General features: G+C 44.5%; 6 protein-coding genes and 1 non-coding gene across 8 annotated transcripts; 3 read left to right on the top strand and 4 right to left on the bottom strand.

Moving 5' to 3' along the window:
- Positions 1-4728: 4728 nt before the first annotated feature.
- On the bottom strand, positions 4729-5868 carry LOC9652342 (caffeic acid 3-O-methyltransferase). Its single transcript, XM_002966174.1, has 3 exons — positions 5217-5868; positions 5091-5155; positions 4729-5034 (listed from the first exon to the last, which is right to left on the bottom strand). Exons 1-3 carry the CDS (start codon positions 5866-5868, stop codon positions 4729-4731), a joined length of 1023 nt encoding a protein of 340 aa, XP_002966220.1.
- Positions 5869-6305: 437 nt separating this feature from the next.
- On the bottom strand, positions 6306-7292 carry LOC9652802 (cinnamoyl-CoA reductase 1). The gene has a single exon (XM_002966173.1). It carries the CDS (start codon positions 7290-7292, stop codon positions 6306-6308), a length of 987 nt encoding a protein of 328 aa, XP_002966219.1.
- Positions 7293-8792: 1500 nt separating this feature from the next.
- On the top strand, positions 8793-9952 carry LOC9652341 (cytochrome P450 734A1). The gene is made up of 3 exons (XM_024671509.1): positions 8793-9040; positions 9105-9429; positions 9518-9952. The coding sequence occupies exons 1-3, from the start codon at positions 8793-8795 to the stop codon at positions 9950-9952; spliced, it is 1008 nt and encodes a 335-aa protein (XP_024527277.1).
- A 3355-nt stretch (positions 9953-13307) lies between these two features.
- Positions 13308-15431, bottom strand: LOC9652801 (chaperone protein DnaJ). The gene is made up of 9 exons (XM_002966171.2): positions 15019-15431; positions 14889-14957; positions 14754-14834; positions 14593-14696; positions 14307-14499; positions 14072-14247; positions 13879-14008; positions 13665-13825; positions 13308-13596 (listed from the first exon to the last, which is right to left on the bottom strand). The coding sequence occupies exons 1-9, from the start codon at positions 15382-15384 to the stop codon at positions 13491-13493; spliced, it is 1386 nt and encodes a 461-aa protein (XP_002966217.2). The 5' UTR covers positions 15385-15431; the 3' UTR covers positions 13308-13490.
- Positions 15432-15495: 64 nt separating this feature from the next.
- TRNAN-GUU lies at positions 15496-15569 on the bottom strand. Its single transcript has one exon. It is a non-coding gene; the product is annotated as a tRNA-Asn (tRNA).
- Positions 15570-15647: 78 nt separating this feature from the next.
- LOC9652800 (DNA replication licensing factor MCM4) lies at positions 15648-19203 on the top strand. Of its 2 annotated transcripts, XM_002966520.2 has the most exons (20): positions 15648-15710; positions 15775-15986; positions 16048-16197; positions 16251-16424; positions 16473-16656; positions 16703-16784; positions 16841-16973; positions 17025-17096; positions 17152-17280; positions 17326-17439; positions 17487-17699; positions 17754-17852; positions 17897-18057; positions 18106-18202; positions 18254-18415; positions 18466-18546; positions 18598-18676; positions 18729-18862; positions 18923-18973; positions 19030-19203. In XM_002966520.2, exons 1-20 carry the CDS (start codon positions 15677-15679, stop codon positions 19102-19104), a joined length of 2436 nt encoding a protein of 811 aa, XP_002966566.1. In that variant the 5' UTR covers positions 15648-15676; the 3' UTR covers positions 19105-19203. The 2 variants fall into 2 exon arrangements, with proteins under 2 accessions (XP_002966566.1, XP_024527187.1); XM_024671419.1 differs by having other exon boundaries at positions 18106-18415.
- Positions 19204-20900: 1697 nt separating this feature from the next.
- Positions 20901-24967, top strand: LOC9652799 (probable inactive leucine-rich repeat receptor kinase XIAO). The gene is made up of 3 exons (XM_024671404.1): positions 20901-21519; positions 21584-22219; positions 22321-24967. Exons 1-3 carry the CDS (start codon positions 21234-21236, stop codon positions 24756-24758), a joined length of 3360 nt encoding a protein of 1119 aa, XP_024527172.1. The 5' UTR covers positions 20901-21233; the 3' UTR covers positions 24759-24967.
- The last annotated feature ends 1436 nt before the right edge of the window (positions 24968-26403 follow it).

Raw genomic sequence — 26403 nt, 5'->3', positions numbered from 1 at the left:
GAAGTTGGTTATAGAATAATAGCCACCCCATTAACTCACATATGTTTTGAAAGAGTGATTGTCTAGAATTGATACCATATATATCTTTCAATATCAAAAGCCTATGGCATTGTGGTGTTTTTATATTTTTCCTATTCTTGCCTGGACAGTCTATTGGGAAATTAGTGATTAGGGTTTATATTTATATGGAATTATATATAGAAGCTAACTCTTTTTATATATGTAGTATTCTAGCCTCTTCTAGAGACCCATTATATAGTCATGCATGTGTTGACAAATAAAAAAATGCCATTAATATAAGAGTATAATATTTTTAAAATATGGCTGTTCAAAGTAAATGTATAAAAAAAGAGTTCAAAAAAGTTAAACTTGATATAATCAATGCATGAAAGGGTGAAAAAATATTCACGTGCAAGTCATCTATCCGCAACTAGGTATTGTATATAATACACTACAAAACTAGTAGTAATTATTTTTTGGTAGTACGTTTTGAAGGAGATATAATTCAAGGTCATATGGTATTCCAAGATCATATTTATTATAACAAATAAAGAATGCCTCATTGATATATGGAATAAGTGGCAAGTGTATAACTTGCATGAGGTTATTTTCACAAGCTTCTTGGAATGACTTGAAAAGCACATATAGACTTAGATTTCATATACTATACAAATTATCACCCAAGCATGGCTATTAAATAATTTATATTTTAACACGAATGTTTCAATTGAAGGAATGCGAAAGGAGGTATAGAGATACACATTCAATATCTTTTATAGTTGAGTTTGTATTGCAATATAGTGGCACCACTCATTAATAAGGATATTATAGAAATACCACATGTTTTACCACAACCACACAATTTCCTAAAGTTTGTGTTTTGCAATGTTTACTTTACAACCACTATAAGCACATGCACATCCAAGCAAAAGTTATTGCTATTACATGCCACAAGCTAATCCTCAATTGTGATCCTACCATATCCTCCACCAAAAACCTACAGTATAACATTACTTGAGATGTTGTTAAGGATTGCAAAGTATTGTTAGAAACCCTTGTATAAAGCTGTGGCAACAAGTTATGACTCCACAAATAACACATCGTACATAATACTTTAAATAGCATTCTCTTATAAAGTGTTATAGGAGCATGCACCAAACTCAACTTCCTTGACAATATCCTTCTACACATATAAAGTGTCACTCTCTTTTGTATCTTTTAGGTTGCCTTCTTGACAATCAACATTACTTCTATTACACAAGGAATCAAGTGCTGTTTAGATATATGGTGGATAGAGCTATATGTCCCTTTTAAAGTCATCCACTAGACTTTAAGGATGTCTTTTTTCATGGGGCACAATATCCAGGCTAATTGCCCTTGCACATACAATATTACACTTTATTTATGGTAAGGGCAATAAACTCATACTATATTGAGTATTGAGTATGGTATGGTATGAGTTTATACCATACCATACTCATATAGTATTGAGTACTACAACTGTACTATTGACATTCCGCTAGGAGTAGGTTTCATAGGTTATTGTTGCTTGTACCCACCAGGAGGAAGAATAAAGGGCTTAAGACCAAAAGAAACCACTAGTGGTCACCAACCACCACTTTTGTTAACCATTGCTTTGTAAGGAATCAACTCCCCAAGATGTCATAAGCTAAAAGATTCCCAAAAGCACAACTAAAATGATAAAGAGTTCATTGGATGGGACAGAGTTTAAGATCGAGTCCAAAACCGATTCTGAGACCAAGTTCAAGATAGAGTCTGGGATCGAGTCCGAGGTTGACTCCAAGACTGAGTCTGAGATCCGAGATCGGGTCTGAGATTGAGTCCAAGGTCGAGTTTGAGGTCGAGTCTGAGATTGGGTTCGAGGTTGAGTCCGAGATCGAGTTCAAGACCGAGTCCGAAAATAGGTTCGAGATCAAATCCGAGACCGAGTCCAAGTACTAATACAGGTCAAAGGGTGAAAGCCTAAAAGTATAGTATGGATAGTGAGGTCCAGGAACTAATTTTGAAGGAACTCTCCAATGGTGCTTCTAAACTGACTTGAGGTTGAGATTGGGACCGAGGGGCCTTGGGTGGGAGTGAGCATGGACTTGGGTGGTGCTAGAGGTGCTACCCAAGGAAGTGCTCAAGAGCAACTCCCACTCTTGGAAGGGAAACCGACTTTGGTGCTCCCAGCTCATATGGAGTGGTGCCCCACTTGAGTATCTTACGGCTCATGCTACGGTGTTTTGCCCTAGCGTCCCGAAGCAAGTGTTACACCCAAGGCTTAGGATTTAAAGGATCCCATGATCAAGTCTTGTTATGCCAAGGGATGTTAGGAACCTAGAGGCTTGGTGTGCTTGGTTGCTTGTGCCTGCGGGGAGTGTAACCGAACCTTAAGTCCAATCTAACCTGGGGAGGGGGATTGAGAGAAATTTAGGAATCCGTAGATGGATGGCTAATGCTCTGTTGCTTGTGTAATGAGTAGCTAAAACCAAGTAGGACCAAGTAAGAGTTGGTACAATAGGCAAGAACCTTGGCAAGGGAACTTAACTAAAGCCAAGGTACTATTAGTCAGATAAACAAGGTAAGCTGGCAAATTAGAAAAAAAAATTTGTGGCTTACATGCTTGTGAGCTTCCAGGGCAAAACTTTCATTCCACCCCTTATATTTCATTTTATTTATTCCCAGAGTTCTTATTCTTGTCTAAAATACCAGCATATGGCTGCTGATACTATTTCATGAGCGAGTGACTAAAAGCAACTTATTGTGCTGCCTCTTTACACTCCAAGTATGTCTTCAAATTAAACTTCTAAATCCTATTGTGAAAAAGTGAACTCAAACTTTTCAGGAAGTAACTTTAAGCATCTTCGTCACTTATATTTGTAATCATAATGCACTTCCGAGCAAACACATTAATGTAATGCATAAGGTCTCCATGCTGCTTTAACTGCCACAGCTTTGCGTGAAGTCTCACATCAAGATCATCCGTCAAATATTCCTCACGGATATAAAATTGCATCTTAGTCCAACATCTAGTCTACCCTTTCTCAGCACACATCTAGTGCCACCAAGTTTTGGCATGATTGGTGAGAAAGGAGTATGTGCATGCAACTTTTGTACAATCATCTATGTTTGTCAGTATGAAATGCTTTTCCATATCATAAACCTAATTTTCCAAAACCTGATAGTCCAGTATGCCTCTGAAATTAAGTGGTTTCAGAAGATTGAACTTTGAAATGTGTGCAACTGGGGGCAATTGCAAAACTTCATCATCCTCAAAATTTGAAAAGAAGTTTAGTTGTTTAGGTTTAGTTGGTTTAGCTATCTTAGGTTTCTTCTTTTTCTTTTTGTTCTCCTTCAATTTGTGAATTTCCTTTCATAAATTTTCAATTTCAATATCTTGAGTCATATGTTGTAGTGCCATAGCATCGAGCTCTTCTTCTTCTTGACTCGGTCTCAACCTCTTCTACAGCATCTTTAGCAAAAGTTTCTTCCTGTTGATTCTCCCGTCTAGAGGTTTCAATGTCATCAATATGGCTCTTTTTCACCATCTCGCCAGCTACATGCATGCCTCTTTCAATAACTGAACATACATATAACATATTACCGAATGGTGGAATCCAATTAATCTTACACATATCGCTTCAAATCTACTAAAAAAGTCTCTGTATATGCAACTTGAGTCAAAAATTCCGACATAAGTTGGATAGGAATCGTTATGACAATTCCTCTAATACCAAATGTAACACACATAAATTTGGAGCCGAACTCTAAGCCTATTGTGCTACGAAATAAGGGTCCCATACACTTTTAATCATATGAGCACCAATTCTCTGTATCTAACACTTGTATGCAAAATGATGTCAGACAGTGTCTGGCACAATTTTGATATGCTAGTGGCCTAACACGAAGAAGAGGGTACCTCACCAATTAGAGCAACATAAAGCTTGTGTTTAGACTCAAGGCTTACAAGGCTTAGGATTTTGAAATCACAATCAAAACAATAAAAATTTTGAATAAGATGAAACCAAGTCTAATAATGAGTCTTAGAACAAGTTTAAAATTGAATCCAAGACCAAATCCAAAACCATTTATCCCCTTGGGCTCTAACCTTCATGTCATCCTTGGCAATACAAAATAGGCAATGCAATTGTGTAGAGATAGAAGCCCAAGCCCTTCTAATAGACATGATGTATACACTTGTGACCACTACATGAACAATTACCCAAAGGGCAACAGTGAGTCACAGGCTAAAAGCACAAGAGACTAAGTGGGTGACTTTAGGTGGAGACAACAGAAAACATCTACTATGGAGACAATCATTTATGCAGCTTATTTAAATCCCTAGGTCACATCTTCTTGGGGGGGTGCCATGAGGCCATGTAAACAGAATATGAATGAATGCTACTTTCCAATACTGACTGGCACATAAATTGTTGAGCTGAGCAAAACCATCCTAAAGTATATTCTCCCACTAGGAAATTGACATTGAGCTTAAACACAGCTTAAATTTAATGGTGCTTATAATCATGACTGTATAGTCCTCTTGTCTTCTATATGGATTTGGGAAGACATGGACTACATTGGCAATCTTCTTCAAAATAACATTTCTAAATCTTTTGATTTCATGTTTCATGGTGGGCATATATAAATGAATGAATGATTCGACATCAAAAGTTAAAAACAATTTCATTGTGTTACGGTGACAGCCAAAAGTGACCTGTTTTGCTACTTGTGAAACTCCAGAATTGCTAGTCCATTGGAGACGTTGACAAGATGCACTTTGTTGAAACCAGCTTGTTCGGCGAGCGCCTGGTACTCTTCAAAGGTCCGCTCCTTGCCGTTGAAATTAACCATCATGACAAGATCTAGGAGCAGTCCGATTCGCAGCTCAAACTCACTGGCAGCTTGATAAGCTTCAGAAGGTAGTAAAACTTCCACGACAATGACTTTCCCTCCCTGAGCAGGAAGGGATTTGTAGCAGTTTTGCAGGATCTTCAGGCACTGTTCGTCGTTCCAGTTGTGGAGAATCCACTAGAAAGGAATGAAACAACAGATTGGCAAGGAGAATTTGTTTCTGGATCCTTTACCTTCAACATGATTGAATCTCCTTGGGGAATTGATCCGAACATGTCGCCACCAGCATGCTCCACTCCTGGAAGAAGTAAACAAAGAGTGCTTGAATGATCGAGCATGAAAAATCTGTGAGAGGATACCTTCAGATGCAATTCCCTGAGAAACAACATGGGGCTGATCGAAATTTATGCCTTTGATATGCGGATAGCGAGTTCGAATGTCACACAGCAATGCTCCATTCCCGCCACCAACATCGACCAGAGTTTTGATGCTTGCAAACCCCTTGTAGCAATCCAGCAGCACAGCACTGGACCTCTTGGAATGATCGGCCATGCAGAGGTTGAAGCTGTTGTTGAATTCCGGCTCCTCAGCGACAAGCTCGTATGCGGTTTTGCCGTGGGCTTTGCGGAATGGCTCGCCACCATCAAGAATGCCTTCGGCAAGATGCTCGAAAGGCTTGAGGAAGATCCGGTGATTGCACATGACACTCAAACCACGCGCTGCCAATTTCGTTCCTGGAGAAAAACGCTTGCCTATCTCGGAGAGCCCATACTTGCGCTCCCCCTGCACAACGGTCTCGTTCACAACCCCGTAAGTTGCCAGAACTCGGAGAGTTCTGTCCAGAAACGCAACATTCGCAGATGGGTTGTTTGTAATCCGGGAAACAATCTCAGAAGCAGAGAGGACCGAATCTGCTATCTCGTCCAAGGCTCCCAGCTTCACCACCGCATTGAGAGCGAGGGGGATAGTAGCATAGAGGACGAGCTCTTCACCAGGAGCAAACGCAGCCATGAAATCCGAGGTGAATGGTGAAGATGAAACAGCGTGCCACAGGTGGATTGTGAAACTTTCAGGGAGCACTATAAAATCAAATGGAGCTCTACAAACAAGTGAGCAAATTCTACGCTTTTTATAGCGATAGAGAACTAGATTTTGACCAGTGGAACCATGAGACTCTTCCATCACAGAAGGTGACATACCACACATTGTTTGCATTTCCAGACAATTGTTGAATCTTCTGTTTCTGTTTCGGAAGTTCTACTTTGAAATCGATCCATGGACAAGTCCAAATCCAAAGACTTAAGTATGAGACAACTTTTTGAAGTCTTTTTTTTTTTTCTTAAATAAATAAATAAATACTGAATTTATTTGTAGTCTAATTTTTTTTTCAATAACTTGTTTCAAATTCATTGAATTAAAACATTTATTTTATATTATTATTCAATTGCTTACAGAAATCCCTTCTCTTTGAAGCTCTCCACTGAATCAAACAGACACTTCCCAATGTTTATCAGCTCTGATTCCAGCAATTGACGGGCTTTGGCATTGCATATCTTGTGTGGAACGGCTTCAGGATTTTTGGTGTCCGAGCAGATTTTAGGAACTGGGAGCTGCGGGTACAGCTCTGCCAGCATTTCCACAAGCCTCGCCCTGTGGATCGATCTCTCTGCCAGAAAATACCTCCCAAATGCTTTTGGATCTTCGAAAGCCGCAACATGAGCCAGTGCCACATCCCTCACGTCCACATATGCCTGGCAGCGATTTGCGTAGCTCTTCACGCATCCGGTCAGATACTTGAGAATGTGGGTGCTGCTCGCATTCAGCTTGGCCTGAAGAACTGGACCCATCACGACTCCTGGGTTGATCACAATCAGTTTGATACCATTGCCTTGGGCAGCAGCGAACTCCCATGCGGATTTTTCAGCCAGAGTCTTCGCCAGGCAGTACCACTCCTTGATCTGGACAAGGTACTCCACATCGCTCCAGCATGATTCATCCACTGTCTGCTCCAGAGGCCGAGTTGGATCCAAATACATGGCACCCACCGAGGACGTCATCACAACAGTGGAAACTCCAGAACTGAAGCTGGCTTTCAGGACGTTGAGTGTGCCTTTCACTGAAGGCTCGATCAGCTCGGTCTGCGGATTAGTGATTCGGAAATTCGCCTCTGGACAGCGGCATGCCGTGTGGATCACAACTTGGCAACCTGCAGTTGCCGCGACTAGGCTATTGTCGAGCAAATCAGCTTTTACGAGCTCCAGCCTCTGGTTGGCCCCCTTGAGATTTTTGAGGTGTTCCACCTTGTGCAAATCCTCTGGATCTCGGACTGCTCCACGTACAGTATAGCCTTTGTCAAGGAGGTATTTGACAATCCAGGATCCAATGAAACCCGATGCTCCAGTGACACAAACCATCATCCCTCGCAACTGAGCCATCATCCCTCACTTCTGGTGTTTACTCTCAACATTTCTATTTATAAGACCTGAAAATTTGGGTCAGTCTTTGAAGGACGTTCCTGGAGTGTTTCGTGAAGGCCAAACGTGGTGGGAGATCAGATACACTCGGATACGTTGTTTCTACTCCTGTAACTTGGAAGGTCAAATAAAAAAGGCGCAAGAAGATTTAGCTGAGCTTTGGAGGGGGCCTGACAGAATCGGGGGTCGACCCGGACCATGGGAGGACCCGGAATCTCTCTAGGCTAGTGCTTTTAAGGTCTCATTCTCTATGACTGGCTGGTCTCGTGGGCAGCTCTGTGAATACTTGCTGGTGTATCTTGCAAGATCTTCGAGACCAGAGTGAAACAACGTCCATCATAGTGTTTGGGAACTTTCAGACACGTCAAGCCCGAATCCATGGTCACCGGATAGATCGTCCTATAGCCAGCCATTCGGGTCGCCATCTCGACCCGAATGGGTGGTCCGTAATAAAGTGAGTGATCGAAAGTCATGGCGTGTAATTCGTAAACAGGTGCTGCATGAAAACAGTCCGTACTGATTCAAAAACGTTCCTCCCCGCCAGACAGTCTTCAACCAGGAAGGATGTTTCTTGAAGGAGAATCTGTGTAAGGACAAATAAAGGAGTAGCTTTTGCAGCATGCCCGTCGCTGTTATTGTCACTCTGAGCCGTGTCTTTCCGTAATGGTCGTTTCGCGCCTAGGAACACTGCCTGTAAAAGACTTCACTTGTTGAACTACAACCGCCTTGAGTAGTCTTATCAAGCACAAAGATCTTAGGCTCGTGCTTTCAAGGTCGTCTCATGGGGCAGCTCTGTGAATACTTGCTGGTGTATAAATTCTCTACGGCCCTCGTCTCAGCTCTGCCTCACCAATAATGGATGTCATCTCGGTTCTTCTTGTCGCACTCGTGCTTGCATTGTCTGTTCTATGGATGGTGTGCAGCTTCCTCATGCGCTACTATTGGGTGGCCAGTGCTCTCCGTCCAGTGATGGAGAAGCAAGGCATACGAGGCTCACCCAATCCTCCGAATCCCATCTTTGATGTTTTGTATGGGAAGCCTGACATGAAGGAGATCAGCCACGATATTCTGCCTCATGTTCTTCCCTGGGCCGCACAGAACATCAAATTCTATGGTGGGCTTCAATTTAATTTCACAACATTATTCGTGTGCTTTCAAATTCACTTTGATTTTCAGGGAACGTACACTTGAACTGGTGGCTGCGGGAGCCCCGGATTGTGATCTCAGAGCCCAAGATGATATGGGATCTGTTTATGAAGAAGCACAAGGATTTCGTCAAGTCCCACTTCATCAAAGTCTTTTCTGATGATATCTTTCATAAGGGCCTCTTCCATGCAAATGGAGAAGCTTGGGCCAGGCAGAGACAAATTGTAGCGCCCAGATACTACATTGACGAAGTCAAGGTGATACTGCATTAACAAAATCAAAGTCTAAGGTTGACTGAACTCTATTGCACAGGCAATGGTTGGAGCTGTGAACAATGCAACAAGCCAAGTCATGGCAAAATGGGAAGCCTTTGTGAAGGACAGTGGAGACGTGGAGAGGGAGCTGGATGTTCAAGTTGAGTTCATGTGCTTGAATGTGGATGTTGTAGCGAGGACAACACTGGGGTTGAAAAACAATGACTTTCAGAACATTCTCAAGTATAACATCACATTGCTCAAGCTGCAAGATGATCAAGAGACCTGGAGCTGGTTACCATTTGCCAGGTACAGGTGGCTTAAGGAAAAAGCATATCAACTGTACTGACTTACGGAAGATATTGTGGTGCAGGCTAATCCCCTTCGGTATAAACGTTGAGCGGTGGAAAGTACGGAAACAGCTAAATGACCTTGTTCGTAAGCAAGTGAGAGAGCAAAGAAAGAAGACGACAGAAGGCAATAACGTTGATTTTATTGGGAAACTCTTGGATAAGCCAGATGTTAGAGAAGACGTGATTGTTGCCGAGTTGAAAACACTCTATGCTACAGGGTTTATCAGCTTGGCCCCACTTCTCTCATTCACAATGTTGATGCTGGCTCTCCATCCCAGTTGGCAAGAGAAGGCAAGACAAGAAGTTGACCAAGTTCTGGATGGAGAAGTTGTTAGTCCCAAAGATGTCAGCAAGCTAACCACGGTAACCAGTTAATCAGATTTGTCCTTTGATCCACATAACTGAGCTTGCTGTATGGTTCTTGTTTGTGCAGATTGAGATGATTCTGCAAGAGACATTGAGGCTGTATCCCACAATGCCGCTCATCACAAGGGTGTGCATTAAAGACACTATGCTGGGGGACGTGTTCATTCCCAAAGGACTGGGGGTGAGCGTTAATGTTGTTGCGCTGCATCATGACCGAGAGCTGTGGGGAGATGATGTAAATGAATTCAACCCATCCCGCTTCAAGAATGGTACAGCAACTGCAGCCAAGCATCCCATGGCGTTCATGCCATTTGCCTATGGAGTTCGAACCTGCATTGGAAGGGCGTTCTCTGAGGTGCAGTGCAAAGTAATCATTGCTAACATCCTTCAGAGATTCGAGGTTAAATTGTCTCCAAATTACCGGCACCACCCAGTCATTACAGGACCCCTGATCCCAAAGCACGGCATGCCTGTCATACTCAAGCCAAGGCGGAACTTCTAAGACAAAAAGATTTTAAAATAAATTTGTTTAGATATAAAAACCTTTATTCATGTCCAGAAAATAACACTCGGCATTTGCTCTGAGAATCGTGTTCCACGGACGGAGGGGCAACAACATCGATCTGACCTACCCTTCCATGTACATGTTGGCCAGGAGAATGTAGCCAGCTGAATCCATAGCGGCACAGATAGCAGCCCGCGAGAGAAACCAGCACGGAGGGCGTTGAACAGATCCTCGGCAAAACAAGAAACCTCCCCAACTCATTCGTCTCACCTACCTGTCACTGAAATCTGTCCAGCCTTCTCGTAAGGATCATAAGGCAGCAGCTTGTGAACATCCGGCCACCCATTGTCGATGCAGTCGACGATGTGGGATCTTCTTGTACACCGGAATTGCCTGCAGAAGCTCCTTGCTCTTTGTCTCCTCCTGGTGATGGTGCTCCACACCCTTGATAGTCAAGGGATAGTGATGTCGCAAGCCGAACATGGTCAGCCAGAAATTGAGAACTTGCGAAGCCTCCACAAACCCTGCTCGATCCAGATGCCCGTAGCCTGATCGTCCAGGCGATTTCATCCCACTGCGGCATCAGACTCAGCAGATATAGCTTGATATTCCCAGCGGATGCGTTTTGCCACACAGTCTAGGAGACTACATCCTTCTTCGAAGCAATCGCAAAGAACAGGGATTCAGTCCCCTTCTCGGCAAATGCCAGAAGCCTCGTGGTGAATAAGACCAGGCTTTGGCAAGGCATCGAATCGAACACACCGTCCCAGATTGCAGGTAGCCAATTAAGATATCAGCCAAGAAGCTTTTTGTAGGATCAAAAGTCAACGCTTTGAACAATATACTGCTCGGGTGTTGCAATTGGAAGAGTTGAAGCGCTTGCCTCACAGGTTGCATTCCATCTGCTGGGGATTCTGCTCATACCATGATCTCCAAAGCTTTTGGATTGCCAGATGCTGCTATTCAATAATCATCCTTCCCATGTTCCAGCATACATTTCAATGTAAAAAGACTAATCATAGAATATATTTTGATATTTTGGGATACTTTATCAAGTAACGGTTGTTATTTATTTAGATTAATTTTGTATTTTTAATGTATAAATAAGTTTATAATCTATAAACTTACTTTTAGTATATTCTAGTTCATTCTACCGGTTGATATATAATAAGATTAATCTTGTGTTATAAATTGTAAATATGTTTAAAATTATAAACTTCCATTTGATCAATTGGATTAATATATAAAATAACACTTCTATTAACTTAAGCAAACCATATGCAATGATTAGTATGTTTATTTGTATAGGATTATTATTGCAATTTAAATAACTTATATTAAAAAAAAATGTATGCTTATGAAAATATAGAGAATATTTATCTCACATGTTTTCATTGAAACAAAAGTTGTTGTTATTTTCATATATATATAAGTTATTAGTGTCAGGAGCTTGTCATCAAGAGAAGGATAAACAATAAACTACTAATAACATATTAAAGAAAAACAAATTGTGTTAAAAACTTTAAATAAAAAGTTCTGAATCTCTAAAAACTAATTTGGTCCAACCTCAAACTAATCCAAAAACCTAATTTAAGTTTAGAATCAATATGCTTATGCATATGGATAATAGTTCTTGAGTTCAAATCCCATCAACAAATGTTTAAATTAAAAACACACTTCAAATACCAAAAGATGACAAATATATGATATCATCGCCCCTTTTAATACTAAGCACTAATAAGCAACTTAAGTGGTGTTAGACTTAGTTTGCATAGATATTGTTAATATAAATTTATAATAAAAAAACATAAAAGTGAGAAGTAGACTCCTATAGCATATATGAATTTGGAGTCAAAGTACAATCTTATTGCACTACTAAATAAACATCCAATATACACTCAAAATCCCCTCCCTGTATTAAATAGTATTTGCTGAGACTATTCTTATAATACTAAATGCACCACATGTGGTTTTGACTTTATACTTTATAATAAATTATCAGAAGTTAACCAAAGTGTGAAACCTAACTCTTCAGTAAAAGCAATAAAGTGGGATTCAAGTTTCAAGTTTAACTAACTCTCAATATACAACCAATGAGCAAAGTAATAACAGTACAGAATAATATAGGATCAATATTAAAGTTTCCAGCATTTAAACGCCAAAAATAATATGGCCAAAATGGAATTTGACATTATTTTCTAAATACTCCATCTGGGACCCAAGTCAAACTCAAAACAAGGATAAATATGCCCAATAAGAAATTAAATAATATCTCAAGTTGGTCAATCATGCCAAACCTCCTATTATACATTTAAAACCCTTCCAAAAATCTCTTTCAGCCCTTAACTGAAGATTGTGGAAGAGTTAACCTTTTTCCCAGCTTGCTTCCCAAGTATGTTGAAGAGGTTTCCACTCTCATAATCCTTGATGACATTGAACCAAGGGTGATACACTATCATCTACTAGCAAGTGAGATTGCAATCTTTTTTCAAGGTTTTCTTCAAAGTCCTGCAGTAAAAAGGAATTTAGTACGAGAGATCTCCTGTTATCATGATTGGACTAACCTGAAAAGCAATCCCCTTCTTTACTTTTCCAGTGCCGAGCTTCCTTGGACAATCCAACTTCTTCCAATGGAAACAAGTGTGTTTAAGCATCTCCCAGATGTATGATTCGAACCACTCCCTTTTGTTGGCGTTTGCTGTAGATGATATTGTGATGACCTTCTCAAAAGAAGTCGATGCAGAAGTGAAACTTGTCCTTGATACTCTATGGCACGTTGGGAGGCGTAAGTGTTGCCTGGAGACTATCACGTTGGAGCGCTCCAGTTCATCGATAAAACCAGTGAGTAATGTGGATCTCATTCCCCTCCATATTTTTATATGGTATTACAACACCAATGTCCGGGACTTGTGGATTCTTGAGCATGGACTACATCAACTGTTGAACCCAATCTTCATTCACTTTCCTGTGGTTGAACGTGTTGAATATGACACAATGGGAAACCTTTATATCCACAAGAGGCATCTCAATCCTTGAAGTCTTCCAATAGCTCGCCAGCAGCTTCAACTATCCTTTCATCCTATAACCCACCCCCATCGGATGGCGCTATCCGGCTTCACCTTTAAACTCAACTGGACATGTGTTAAATTCTTGTCTAACCAAAGACCCAAGCTGTGAGGCATTGGCTGAGAGCAACATCCACAAAAAATTTCCAACAACTATGTCTCTTCAAGGCCTAAGATTTGATGAAGCTACGCCTTATATATTGTTAACAAGTTATTTTTCTAAGGCACTAAAAACTTCTAGTGAGGACAGTGATGATTCCCTCGCCAAATTTGTGAGATCCTAGGAATGTAGCCAAAAGTACCAAGATTGTTTCGTCAGAGCCATTGCCAGACGAACAAAGGAATCCTTACACAGCTCTTTCGGCAGATAGGATGGTAGAACTCGATTCAATCTCCACTGTTGGCTTTCACATGGGGGATGGACACACGCTTACACTTGCCAATGTTTTATAGACAAACCATGTGTTTGATCACCACGTACTAGCTTCACTCTTGGAGTTTTGGGATTTTCTTTGCCTGGATTGAGCGCCTTTCTCGAGACGAGCCAGTTCTTCCACGAGTTCTTTCTCAGCGGCACTGTAGAAGAAGAAAAAGATAAGGTTTTACGAAGAAGAACAAGGAAGAAAGTTTTGCTAAAGTCCCACCTGACTTTGGTTGGAAGTAAGACTTTGACGGAGAAAATGTGATCCCCTCGAAGTGATGGCTTTCGAAGCCTTGGAACACCAATCTTCGGAAGAGTTATACATGCCCCTGGTTGAGTTCCCGCAGGAATACGAAGATCCGAGAATCCTTCCAGCGTCTTCACCTGTCAGAGTTGTGTTTTATGCGACTAAGATACGAGAGAACAGCGAAACATACCTTTTTCGTTGTCCCGAGTATACATTCCGTATAGCTCACAGAGATCTCGGAGTAAAGATTGATGCCGTCTCTTCGAATTCCAGGCATGTCTCTGATTTTAAGATTGACGTAGAGATCCCCAGATGGACCACTGAGAGAGGGCACAGTCAGTCACAAAGAAACTATATAGAACAAGCACAAGATTTAAGCTCACCCTCTTTCTCCAGCATCTCCTCCACCAGCAACACGGAGAGTGCTCCCGCTGTCAACTCCACATGGAACACTTAGTTTGATCGTTTTTTTCGCTCGAATACCTCCTTTGCCTCCACATTTTCTGCAGTGATCGGAAATCACTTCACCCTCGCCACCACAGTTTGTACAAGTAGACACCTGAGAGAGAGAAAAACAATGTGAGCCAACAAAACAAACGTTATCGACGAATCGCTAACCTGTGAGAACATCCCAAAGGCTGTTTCTTGTGTTCGCATAACTTCACCCATTCCTCCACAGACTCGGCATTTCTTTCTGCTCTTACTTCTGGCGCCAGTTCCGCTACATGCCTCGCAGCTTTCCAAATGCCATATGTCAAACTGTTTTTCCACTCCAAAAACCGCTTCTTTGAAGTCAAGGCTCAGATCGTAGCTGCAGAAGAGACACACACACATTGTCACGATAAAAAGAATAAAATCCAAAAGAGAAAAACGACAGAAGAGCTTTTTGCAAGTTGGATCATACCTGAGATCGTTTCCTTGAACTCCAGACCAATTATCAGTGCCTCTGCGCCTTCCAAATCCGCTTCGACCTCCAAAAAACGAGTCAAAAATATCGAATGGACTATCCTGCACACACAAACAAACTCTAGATCATCTCTATCAATCGAAATGTTTGTGTCTTACCGTGAAAGTTGGACCTCCTCCCTTTAGACCATCTTCACCAAATTGATCGTAAATGGCTCTTTTTTCATCATCCGAGAGCACCTACATGGGAATGATCTTCGTCGAATGGAAAGAAATGCAAAGACCAATTCTTACCTCGTACGCAGCAGTGATCTCCTTGAACTTTTCTTCCGCATTGGACTCCTTGTTTACGTCTGGATGAAACTGAAAAACAACAAAGTTATCAAAATGCAAGCTTGTGAAATGCATAGGAGGAAAATCATACCTCTCGAGCGAGTTTCCTATAAGAAGTTTTGATTTCCTGCTTGCTAGCGTTCCTACTGACCCCGAGAACTTGATAATAATCCGATGGGGTCGCCGCAGTCCTGCTACTTTGGTAAGAATTTCGACAAAGCAGCGGCCTCGCTTTAATTCTTCTCCCCGCAAAAAGCCATCGCTGCTCGCCTACGCCTTTCCCAGCTCTAAATCCTACTCCTACACGCCCTCCAAGCCTACATTTCGTGCTTCGTCTATCCCTGCATCGCGAATTCTCGGAGCTGGAACAAGACGCACAAGAAATAGCCCTCTTTTGGCGAGTGGAGGAAGACGATGGCTCCGAGAACACGCTGCAACGAAGTGATAGCGTCGACATGACCAGCCTCACAACGCCATAGCTAGGCAAAACCCTAAAGTTCGAAAGCCATTCCCAGGCTTCGAACCCTTGACCCCTGGATATTTTGTATAAATTACAAGTATAAATATACGCTAGAGGGAAGGTTCGAACCTCCGACCTTGTGGTTAACAGCTACACGCTCTGTCCGGCTGAGCTACTCCAGCTTAGTTGTTAAAATCATTATTAATTTAAATATTTAAGCGGCAAATAAATCTCCAGCTGGAGAGCGCGGGAAAGCAAGAACTAGGGTTTTAGGGGAGCAGCGGCGTCTATGGCGGAACCATCGTCGCCTCTGGTCTTTCCTGGTGGGTTTTTCTCGCTTCAATCACTGAAATCCTGACAATGTGGCTCGCCTTCTTTCTCTCGCAGAATCCCCAGGCCTGTCCGATCGGGTTCCGGCCACTCCAGTGTCGGCGGCGCGCAATGGCTCGGCGCGCCGGCCGCGTCAATCGCCGAGCGCTGGATCATCGGGTCACAGCACGCCGATCCTCCCCGGAACCCCAGGTTTCGGCAATAGAACGCCAAATTATTTTAAGTTTACTGGAGGCCGTGCAAGAGAAGCCGAGCCACAAGCCGAAGGGGTGAACTTTTACTTGTGCTACATTGTTGTGCTTCTAGTTTGAACTGAAGGTTTTTTCTCAGGCCCCAGTTGAGGATCCGGGATCGAAAACTTATGTCTGGGGTACCAACATTAGCATCGACGATACCCGCGAAGCTATGCATTTATTTTTTGAAAGATTTCGTGAAAGCCCAGAGGCTGTGGAGGCCAAGTATATCCAGCTTTTAGATCAGGTAAAAATGTAAACTTGCCATCGATCGTCCTTGAGGGTGAACTGTGGGTGCAGGTTATCGAACTAGAAGGACGCTCGCTAAATATTGATGCTCAGAATATATTTGCCTACAACGAGGAGCTCTACTCTCAAGTTGTCCGTTATCCGCTTGAGGTTATTCCGCTTTTTGATATGGTTGTGGGAGACATAGCTAGAGAACGTAGGCCGGACTGGAACAATCATATTCAGGTACCTGATTTCCTTTTTCTTCTTTTCCCAAACCTGAAACTCTTTCAGGCAAGAATATTTAATTTGAAACTGAGCACAAATCTTCGGGATCTAAATCCCTCCGATATTGAAAAGCTCGTTTCCGTGAAGGGAATGATCATAAGGTGCAGCTCAGTTATACCAGAGATAAAGGAAGCATTTTTTCAATGTCTCATGTGCGGCCATTTTCCTGAAGTGACACCGGTTGATCGAGGTGAATCTTTTTCTTGTCCTTGTTCTATATCAAGCTATTGTTGCAGGTCGTGTAAACGAGCCGTCCAAATGCGCGAATCCTGCGTGCTCTGCCGTGAACTCCATGACAATGATTCATAATCGCTGCACGTAAGTTCCTCTCTGTCGAAAACAAAATTATTAAGGCAGACTATTCTCCTCTTCAGCTTCACAGACAAGCAGATTGTAAGACTACAAGAAACACCAGATGCTATTCCTGAAGGGGAAACTCCTCACACAGTTAGTCTTCTTATGCATGACAAGTTAGTCGATGCTGCGAAACCAGGTGATCGTGTGGAGGTAAAGTATTTCGTTGCAACTGTTTGTGTACCCAACTTCAGGATATTTCAGGTGACTGGTGTCTTTAGAGCCATGGCAGTGCGCGTTGGACCAAATCAACGGACTCTAAAGTCTCTATACAAGGTGTTTTACAAAAATATTTTCGTGTGTTACAGCATTTCTCACCTACATATTACAGACCTACATTGATTGCCTTCATGTGAAAAAGGCAGATAAATCGCGTATGCAGATGCATGGTGGAGTTGAGTTTGATAATAATGAGATTTTCCTAGAGACAGATACCTCTCCGGCTGTCTATGAAGCCAAGGTACGCATCTTTTTCATATACACCACTGTTTGAGAAAGATTTCAGATTAACAAGCTCAAGGAACTTTCGAAGCTTCCTGATATCTATCAAAAGCTTACGAGGTCCCTTGCTCCCAGCATATGGGAGTTGGAAGACATAAAGAAGGGTCTTCTTTGCCAGGTGAGTCCGTTGGATAAATCGGCTTTTCTTATAACATTCTCTTGCAGCTGTTTGGCGGTTCTACGAAAAAGCTTTCGTCAGGAGCTTCGTTTCGTGGTGACATAAACGTCCTCCTTGTTGGAGACCCAGGGACCAGCAAATCTCAGCTCCTTCAGTATGTGCATAAGATTGCTCCTCGTGGAATTTATACGAGCGGTAGAGGTAGTTCTGCGGTTGGTCTTACAGCATATGTTACCAAAGATCCTGAAACTCGAGAAACTGTAAGCATTTGTTTGAAACTATTCCTCTGAACAGTCTTTTGCTTTTGTTATCAGGTTCTAGAAAGTGGTGCTCTGGTTCTGAGTGATCAAGGAATCTGCTGCATAGATGAATTTGATAAGATGTCTGAAAACGCGAGAAGCATGCTCCACGAGGTACAAGACACATTGCAAGTTCATCGTTGCATTTTGTTTTACAGGTTATGGAACAACAAACTGTGTCTGTTGCTAAGGCTGGAATAATCGCCACTCTAAATGCTCGGACATCAGTTCTAGCTTGTGCCAATCCCAGTGGGTCTCGCTATAATGCACGACTGTCTGTCATTGACAACATCCAGCTTCCTCCAACCTTATTATCCAGGTGAAACTCATCCTTTCTTGATGTTGTTTACATGTTTTAATTCTTCAGGTTCGATCTTATATATTTGGTATTGGATAAGCCGGATGAACAGACAGACCGGCGATTAGCCAGGCACCTGGTTGCTTTGCACTACGAGGATCCGGAGGTAAGGCTACGTGTCTTCCATCATTCGTGTTTAATCAAAGTTGTGGTTCAGGTTGAATTGCTCGAAGCACTAGACTTGCCTACAATAGCTGCATATATCACGTATGCTAGGCAGCGTATACACCCAAAATTGTCCAATGAGGCTGCAGAACGTCTGATTGAGGGATATGTGAACATGAGAAGACGAGGAAACTTTCCTGGAAGTCGCAAGAAGGTATGAACTTTGTCTTCGTTTTATTCTAGGCTAAACGGTACAGGATGTAGGTAATAACAGCCACACCTCGTCAGCTCGAAAGTCTCATTCGAATAAGTGAAGCTCTTGCACGAATGCGCTTTTCTGAAACGGTACCAACAACTTTTTGTTCAAAGCTCCTAGTTATCCTAATTCTACTGCAGGTTGACGAGTGCGACACGGTCGAAGCATTGAGATTGTTGGACGTAGCATTACAGCAATCGGCTACTGATCATTCCACAGGTACTGAAATTCTTGTTCACAAACGTAGAGGGACTTCTGTTTTCTGCACCAGGAATTATTGACATGGACCTCATCACAACGGGAGTTTCCGCCAGTGAACGCACAAGGCGCGAGAACGTCGTCTCTTCTGTAAAAGTGTTCATCATGGACAGAATTCAAGCAGGAGCGAGCTTACGAATAACAGAGGTCTACTTTGTATTTTTATGACTTTTGTATTTTTGCTTCAATTTCTGGTTTTGAATGCAGTTATTTGAAGACATTCGAGCGAATGTCAACCAGGAGATGAGCTTACAAGATGTAAATTTCTTTGTTTCATGTTAAGCCTCAGATTTTATACTTTTCTTTTTTTGCAGCTCAAAACTGCGTTGAATACGCTTATGACAGAAGGATTTGTTTCAGTTCTAGGGGATAACGTGGCCAGAAGCTGAATGCCCTTGTAAGATTGATTTATTGACATGTTTTGGCTGGTTGTTCTAGGATCGCTTGCTGTTACTTCGAAGAAATTCATCATAAGTTTGCGACGTGAACTTCCTGCTGAGCTATGCTACTGTCTGGCACGGGTAATGCCAAGGAGGCACTGCTCATGCCAAATCAACAAACAGCATTTGGATGGCAGTCGTATTCAATACAGGTAGTATGCTAGAACTGGACGAAGGAACACTGCTGAAAGGGCCACGTAGCAATGAAGTCATTCCAGACAAAACAAGGTCAGTGCTTCCTCTATTTTCAACTTCGTTCCCTCAGCATATTTTTCCTTTCCATGATTGAAGGTGTCACTCATACACATGGTGACAAGCTCGTTTTTATGAAGCTCCGCAACGACACACTGAAAAAGAACTCTAGCTATGGTTCGCCATGCGCTGGATTCGCCAAGAACACACACGTCCTCTTCCTCGAAGTATATAACTATATCGACTCTGGAGAGCCCGTGAAGTACCAAAGAACTTGGCAGCGAAATGTTTTCCAAAGTTGGAAAGAACCCGGCGGATCAAAGCGAGTAAGATACGGACTCGGGAGGAGTTTTGAAGGGCTTGTCTATACACAGTGGACTTATACGTCACGACTTTGGGATGAAGAACAGGAAACGCAGACACCGTTTGCTCCAGCGTAACAAACTCTGCTTCTCAGTCTCCCAGCAGTAATGGCTACTCGGTATCAATATCAATCAGGTGAGCTTCCATGCTTTTCTATCTTTCTTCCGCTTGATCGTGGCTGGTTTTAATATCTTTGTGTTTTCCAGCCAAGAGTGGAAGCAGGCACGAAAACGACGCAGCCCAGGCTGGTAGGTACTTTTCCCGCAAAGCAATAGAGTTTAGAGTTCTTCGCAGTTTTCTTTCCATTCCTACGCAGGCAAGCTTCCAACAGCGATTTTTATACTCGTTTTTCGCGGGAAGGATAAGTTTTATATGAATTGAAGAGGGACGGGCAGACTGAACCAAGCCAGTTCTCCTTACCAGGTACCACTGATCATCAAAGTTACCACTCCAGTGCCTCGCTGTGTTCTTCGCAGTGTCATAAGCAAGAGCGATAGAAGAGGTCTCTGGCAGTGAAATGGACGGGGGCTGGATTCTACCGCATTTGAAAGCGCTCTTGGCGTCCTGGATTCCGGAATCTGGGAAGCGCGACCAACGGCCGGAAAACCCGCGGATCGAGGGTCCCTGCCACCGCTGGCCGTTCGATCTTACACCCGACAGGCTGCCCACATGGCGCGCATCCGTCCGTCGGATTGTGGGCTCCATCCTGGCCGTCCGAGTCGTGTCACGTAGCTTGCTCTCATTCGTGTTGCTACTATACCTTATCGCTCTCTCTCGCCAAAAACCTTTGCAAGGAATTTGGATCGCTCGCTCTCCCCCTCCAATCCAATCAAACCCAGGGGCTCTTTTGGGACAAAAACATCTTTAAGGAATCTTTGTGAGGTGGGGCAAACGTCGCATGATACATCGCGATCCATGGATGTTCTCGATTGATCAAATAATTCGTAAAGGCTCAAAGGTATTTTCCATGGTTTCTAGAATGCACCAATCTAGATAATGCCAAAGTTGGCGCCAATGTGGCGATTAAATTTTAGGGTCTATGGGTAGGAGGACGTGACGTTATGGCGAAAGCATCGCAGTAAAATCAGGCGCGAACGAAGGCGCGAGTCAAATTCTAACTGAGCGGGGTTAAATTAACTGACGCGTCTGTTTGCTTGTGGCAGTAACGTATACGCTGGAATATGCGTACATTGTGCCCTCTACTCGTAGCTCTCGTTCGTCAGTGCAAGAAAACAACGGCCAGGGGCGGGGAATAGGAGTGCGCGGCGAGGCGAGAATCCGGGCAGCGATCGATTCAATCCATGGCGCTGCGCGCTAGCGGACGAGCATTCGTGATCTTGTCTGATCGATGAGCGAGCTCCCCCGAGAGAGCGCTGCCGCCTTCTTGATTCGGCCGCGGCGAGCTAGGGTAGTGTGATCTTCGCAGCGCTCGTGAGGGCAGGGAATGGCGGCTCGAAAATCCGGGTCGCCGCGCGATATTTCGGGATGAGGAGAAGGAAGGCGGCGCGCACGAATCTTGCGGGATGAGCGTCGTCGCAAGATCGTCCGAGGCGATGGCGGCGCTGCTGCTGCTCGCGTTCTTGGTTTGGGGGTTTTGCGGTGAGCTCGTGGCGGCGCAGGGAGGATCGGCTGAGAGCGATATTGCGGCTCTCATCGCCTTCAAGAGCAATCTGAATGATCCGGAGGGAGCGCTGGCTCAATGGATCAACTCCACCACCGCGCCGTGCTCCTGGCGTGGGATTTCTTGCTTGAACAACCGAGTCGTGGAGCTCCGCCTTCCTGGCCTGGAGCTGCGAGGAGCAATCTCAGGTAATCTTTCCATTTTCGTGTCTCGTTCTTCTTCCCAGAGATTTCATCCTCTCTTGCCGTGTAGATGAGATCGGCAATCTCGTGGGCCTGCGACGATTGAGCCTCCACTCGAATCGATTCAACGGCACCATCCCAGCGTCGATAGGCAACCTCGTCAATCTCCGGAGCCTGGTTCTGGGTAGAAATCTCTTCTCTGGGCCGATTCCAGCCGGCATTGGCAGCTTACAGGGTCTCATGGTTCTGGACTTGTCCTCCAATCTTCTGGGCGGAGGCATTCCACCCCTCTTTGGCGGATTGAGCAGCCTCCGGGTGCTCAACCTGTCAAACAACCAGCTCACAGGTGTGATTCCTTCGCAGCTCGGGAATTGCTCGTCACTATCTTCGCTCGATGTCTCGCAGAACAGATTAAGTGGGAGCATCCCAGACACTCTCGGCAAGCTCCTCTTCTTGGCTAGTCTCGTGCTGGGCTCCAACGATCTCAGCGGCACTGTCCCTGCGGCTCTCTCCAACTGCAGCAGCTTGTTCTCGCTGATCCTCGGGAACAATGCACTCTCTGGCCAGCTCCCATCGCAGCTGGGTCGCTTGAAAAATCTCCAGACCTTTGCTGCCTCGAACAACAGGCTTGGAGGATTTCTTCCGGAAGGTCTCGGCAACCTCTCCAATGTGCAAGTACTCGAGATCGCCAACAACAACATCACTGGTACGAGAACGATTTTTTTTTTTTTTTCTTTCTTTCTTTCTTTTTTCGTCTCCTTGTTTTCTTCCAGTGCTAAAAGCTTGTCTTTTATTTCAAAACTACAGGTTCCATTCCTGTTTCGTTTGGAAACTTGTTCCAGCTGAAGCAGCTCAATCTCTCGTTCAACGGCTTATCCGGATCTATTCCTTCTGGGCTTGGCCAATGTAGGAACCTCCAACTCATCGATCTTCAATCAAACCAGTTATCATCGTCTCTTCCCGCCCAGCTCGGCCAGCTCCAGCAGCTCCAGCATCTTTCGCTCTCTCGCAACAACTTGACCGGACCCGTTCCATCCGAGTTCGGTAATCTCGCCGCTATCACCGTTATGCTGCTCGACGAGAACCAACTTTCGGGTGAGCTTTCCGTGCAGTTTAGTTCGTTGAGGCAGCTCACGAACTTTTCTGTTGCTGCCAACAATCTTAGCGGCCAACTTCCAGCGTCGCTGCTACAGTCCTCTAGTCTTCAGGTGGTCAACCTCAGCAGGAATGGTTTCTCGGGAAGTATACCACCGGGCCTGCCGCTGGGCAGGGTCCAAGCTCTTGACTTCAGCCGGAACAACCTCTCTGGAAGTATAGGATTCGTTCGGGGCCAGTTTCCGGCGCTGGTGGTGCTTGATCTTAGCAACCAGCAGCTTACCGGTGGCATTCCTCAAAGCCTGACAGGTTTCACGCGGCTTCAGTCGCTGGATCTGTCGAACAACTTTCTTAACGGCTCGGTTACAGCCAAAATTGGTGATCTGGCGAGTCTGCGGCTGCTCAACGTGAGCGGGAACACTCTCAGCGGGCAGATCCCATCCAGCATTGGCTCCCTGGCGCAGCTCACGTCGTTTTCGATGTCCAACAACTTGCTATCGAGTGACATCCCTCCAGAAATCGGCAACTGCAGCAACCTGGTTTCTATAGAGCTCCGGAACTCGAGCGTGCGAGGAAGCTTGCCGCCTGAGCTCGGCAGACTGTCGAAGCTCCAGAAGCTGGACGTGCATGGTAACAAGATCGCGGGGTCCATGCCAGCAGAGGTCGTCGGATGCAAAGATCTTCGCAGCCTCGACGCTGGAAGTAACCAACTTAGCGGGGCGATTCCTCCCGAGCTAGGCGTGCTCAGGAACTTGGAGTTTCTACACCTGGAAGACAACTCACTGGCGGGTGGCATACCTTCTCTCCTTGGCATGCTCAACCAGCTACAAGAATTGGATCTCTCCGGCAACAATCTCACCGGCAAGATCCCACAGTCACTCGGAAACCTCACTCGCCTCAGAGTGTTCAACGTCTCTGGGAACAGCTTGGAAGGCGTCATCCCAGGAGAACTTGGAAGTCAGTTCGGCTCGAGTTCCTTCGCCGAGAATCCATCGCTGTGTGGAGCCCCGCTTCAGGACTGCCCGAGGAGGCGAAAGATGCTGCGGCTGAGCAAGCAGGCGGTGATCGGAATAGCAGTAGGAGTTGGGGTGCTGTGCCTGGTACTCGTCACCGTCGTCTGCTTCTTCGCGATACTTCTCCTCGCCAAGAAACGCTCCGCGGCACCTCGGCCTCTAGAGCTGTCCGAGCCGGAGGAGAAGCTGGTCATGTTCTACAGCCCGATCCCATACTCGGGCGTCCTGGAAGCAACCGGCCAGTTCGACGAGGAGCACGTCCTGAGCAGGACGCGCTACGGGATCGTCTTCAAGGCCTGCCTCCAAGACGGGACGGTGCTGTCGATCCGCCGGCTCCCAGACGGCGTGATCGAGGAGAGCCTGTTCCGGAGCGAGGCCGAGAAAGTTGGCCGGGTTAAACACAAGAACTTGGCGGTGCTGCGCGGCTACTACATCCGCGGCGACGTCAAGCTCCTTGTCTACGACTACATGCCAAACGGGAACCTGGCGGCGCTGCTCCAGGAGGCGTCGCACCAAGACGGTCACGTCCTCAACTGGCCGATGCGGCACTTGATCGCGCTGGGCGTAGCTCGGGGCCTCTCCTTCCTCCACACGCAGGAGCCTCCCATCGTCCACGGCGACGTCAAGCCCAGCAACGTCCTCTTCGACGCCGACTTTGAGGCACACCTCTCGGACTTTGGCCTCGAGGCCATGGCGGTGACTCCGATGGATCCCTCCACTTCTTCGACCACGCCGCTGGGATCGCTCGGCTACGTCTCGCCGGAAGCAACCGTCTCGGGCCAGCTGACGCGCGAGTCGGACGTTTACAGCTTTGGGATCGTGCTGCTGGAGCTGCTAACGGGGAGGCGGCCGGTGATGTTCACGCAGGACGAGGATATCGTCAAGTGGGTGAAGCGGCAGCTCCAGAGTGGGCCGATCTCGGAGCTGTTTGATCCGAGCTTGCTGGAGTTGGATCCAGAGTCGGCCGAGTGGGAGGAGTTTTTGCTGGCCGTCAAGGTGGCGCTGCTGTGCACTGCTCCGGATCCTATTGACAGGCCGGCCATGACGGAGGTGGTGTTTATGCTCGAGGGGTGTAGAGTCGGCCCGGAGATTCCCACTTCTTCGTCGGATCCAACTTCGCATACGTCGCCAGTTTGATCGATCGATCTGATCAAGCAGGCAACAGGAACAGCAATGAAGGACAAGGAAGATTCAAGTGACTTTGATTGATTTTTTTTTCTTTTCTTTTCTAGAGGTAGCACTAACCAGTGGAGTTGATCAAATCTCTTTTGTAAAACATCTGACTTGGGCCAAAGGATTTAAGCATGGCAAATTCTCATTTTAAACAAGCAAAAGTGTTCATCTCATCTTGCCGGTTTCTAAGGTGCCGCTTTGTCCATAGGCCGAGATGAGCGAGTTCCCAGCGAGCAAGTTCCTCTCAGGCATGGATTTGTACACGGTGGACGCACCTTGAAAGTAAGCGTAGAGTTTGGAAGTCCAAGAGACGACATTCCTCTCGGGCATGGCGTCAAACATCTGCTTGGCTTGCCCGAGTTGCCCGAAGTTTGGATCAATCCATTCCAAGTTACCATATCTCTTGTTGGCATCAATTTTGCTTCCTCGTGCTTCCCATGTCCTTTTAGGGATCAAGTCAAAGACCCTCTTGGGTACATGCTTGAAGCAGAGTGGTCCATGATACAATGTTGGCTTGTTGATTTTCTCAAACATGGATTAAGCTTCTTCCAAAAACCACAAGCTTGGAACATTGCCGGGATTCAGTCAAGATAACATGGTATCTGAGAGTAAGTCTTTGGATAAAGAGCTTATACCCAAAGCCATAATGGCACAATTTTTTGGGACAACCCTGCCTAGTTGAAGTGACTGCTAGTGCTTGCACCTTGAGACACATTTGTTTTCATTGTGGCTCTCTTGAACATTATCATTCTTTCTCTAAAAAATTATGCCTCTAGGAATTGATGATGTTGAAGGGTTGCTTATTCGTTGATCATCAAAATCGAGGATACTTTGGCCCCATTCAAAAGTATCAGAAATATGAAAGAAATTGGAAAACTCTCATAACCACTAACATATTGGAATAAAGCCAAATGTTGAATCTCAAAAATAGATGCAATACCACCAATAAGCAATCCTTCAAAAACATCAATTTGTGGAGGTAAAATCCTCTCTTTAGAGAAAGGATGATTGAGCTAATGAAAACAAATGTGTCCCAAGATGTGATCACCAGCAATCACTTCAACTATAAAGGGGTTGTCATATCCACCCCAAAACATCTGTGTCGTAAGAAGATCAATTGTGGTAGTATGACCAGCATCCATACGAACGAAGGTAATGATATAGTCATCTGGACAAAAATGCAAACAATATAAACCCAAGTATCTTTGCACATTGTAGTAATTGTCAAAGCACACTAGTTTCATCTGGACAAAAACAAAATGGTCGAAAACAATATAAATCCAAGTACCTAATTGTCAAAGTGCACTAGCTCAATCTCAACATTATGGCTTTGGTACAAGCTCTTACTCATATTATTTTAACTATCCCTAATACATAATCCTAAGGGAAACATGTCAACTTTAACATATTATCTTGACTGAATGCCTTGGACATAGACTCAATCTTATATAGATTAATATATTATCTTGACTGAATCTCTAATATATAATCCGTTGAATCAAAAAAAAATTCAAATGTTATATCTGTGATATGGACTAGCACCCTCCCTTATGTAGTTATTAGAGATTAAAAGACTAGTTTATAGTAGTCTAATTCAATATTTTAATTA

This window comes from Selaginella moellendorffii, unplaced genomic scaffold (genome assembly GCF_000143415.4).
Source record: "Selaginella moellendorffii unplaced genomic scaffold, v1.0 SELMOscaffold_7, whole genome shotgun sequence".
In the NCBI taxonomy this organism is placed as follows: domain Eukaryota; kingdom Viridiplantae; phylum Streptophyta; class Lycopodiopsida; order Selaginellales; family Selaginellaceae; genus Selaginella; species Selaginella moellendorffii.
The sequence above is the reverse complement of the archived record's forward strand: the minus strand, read 5'-3'. Positions and strand labels throughout refer to the sequence as shown.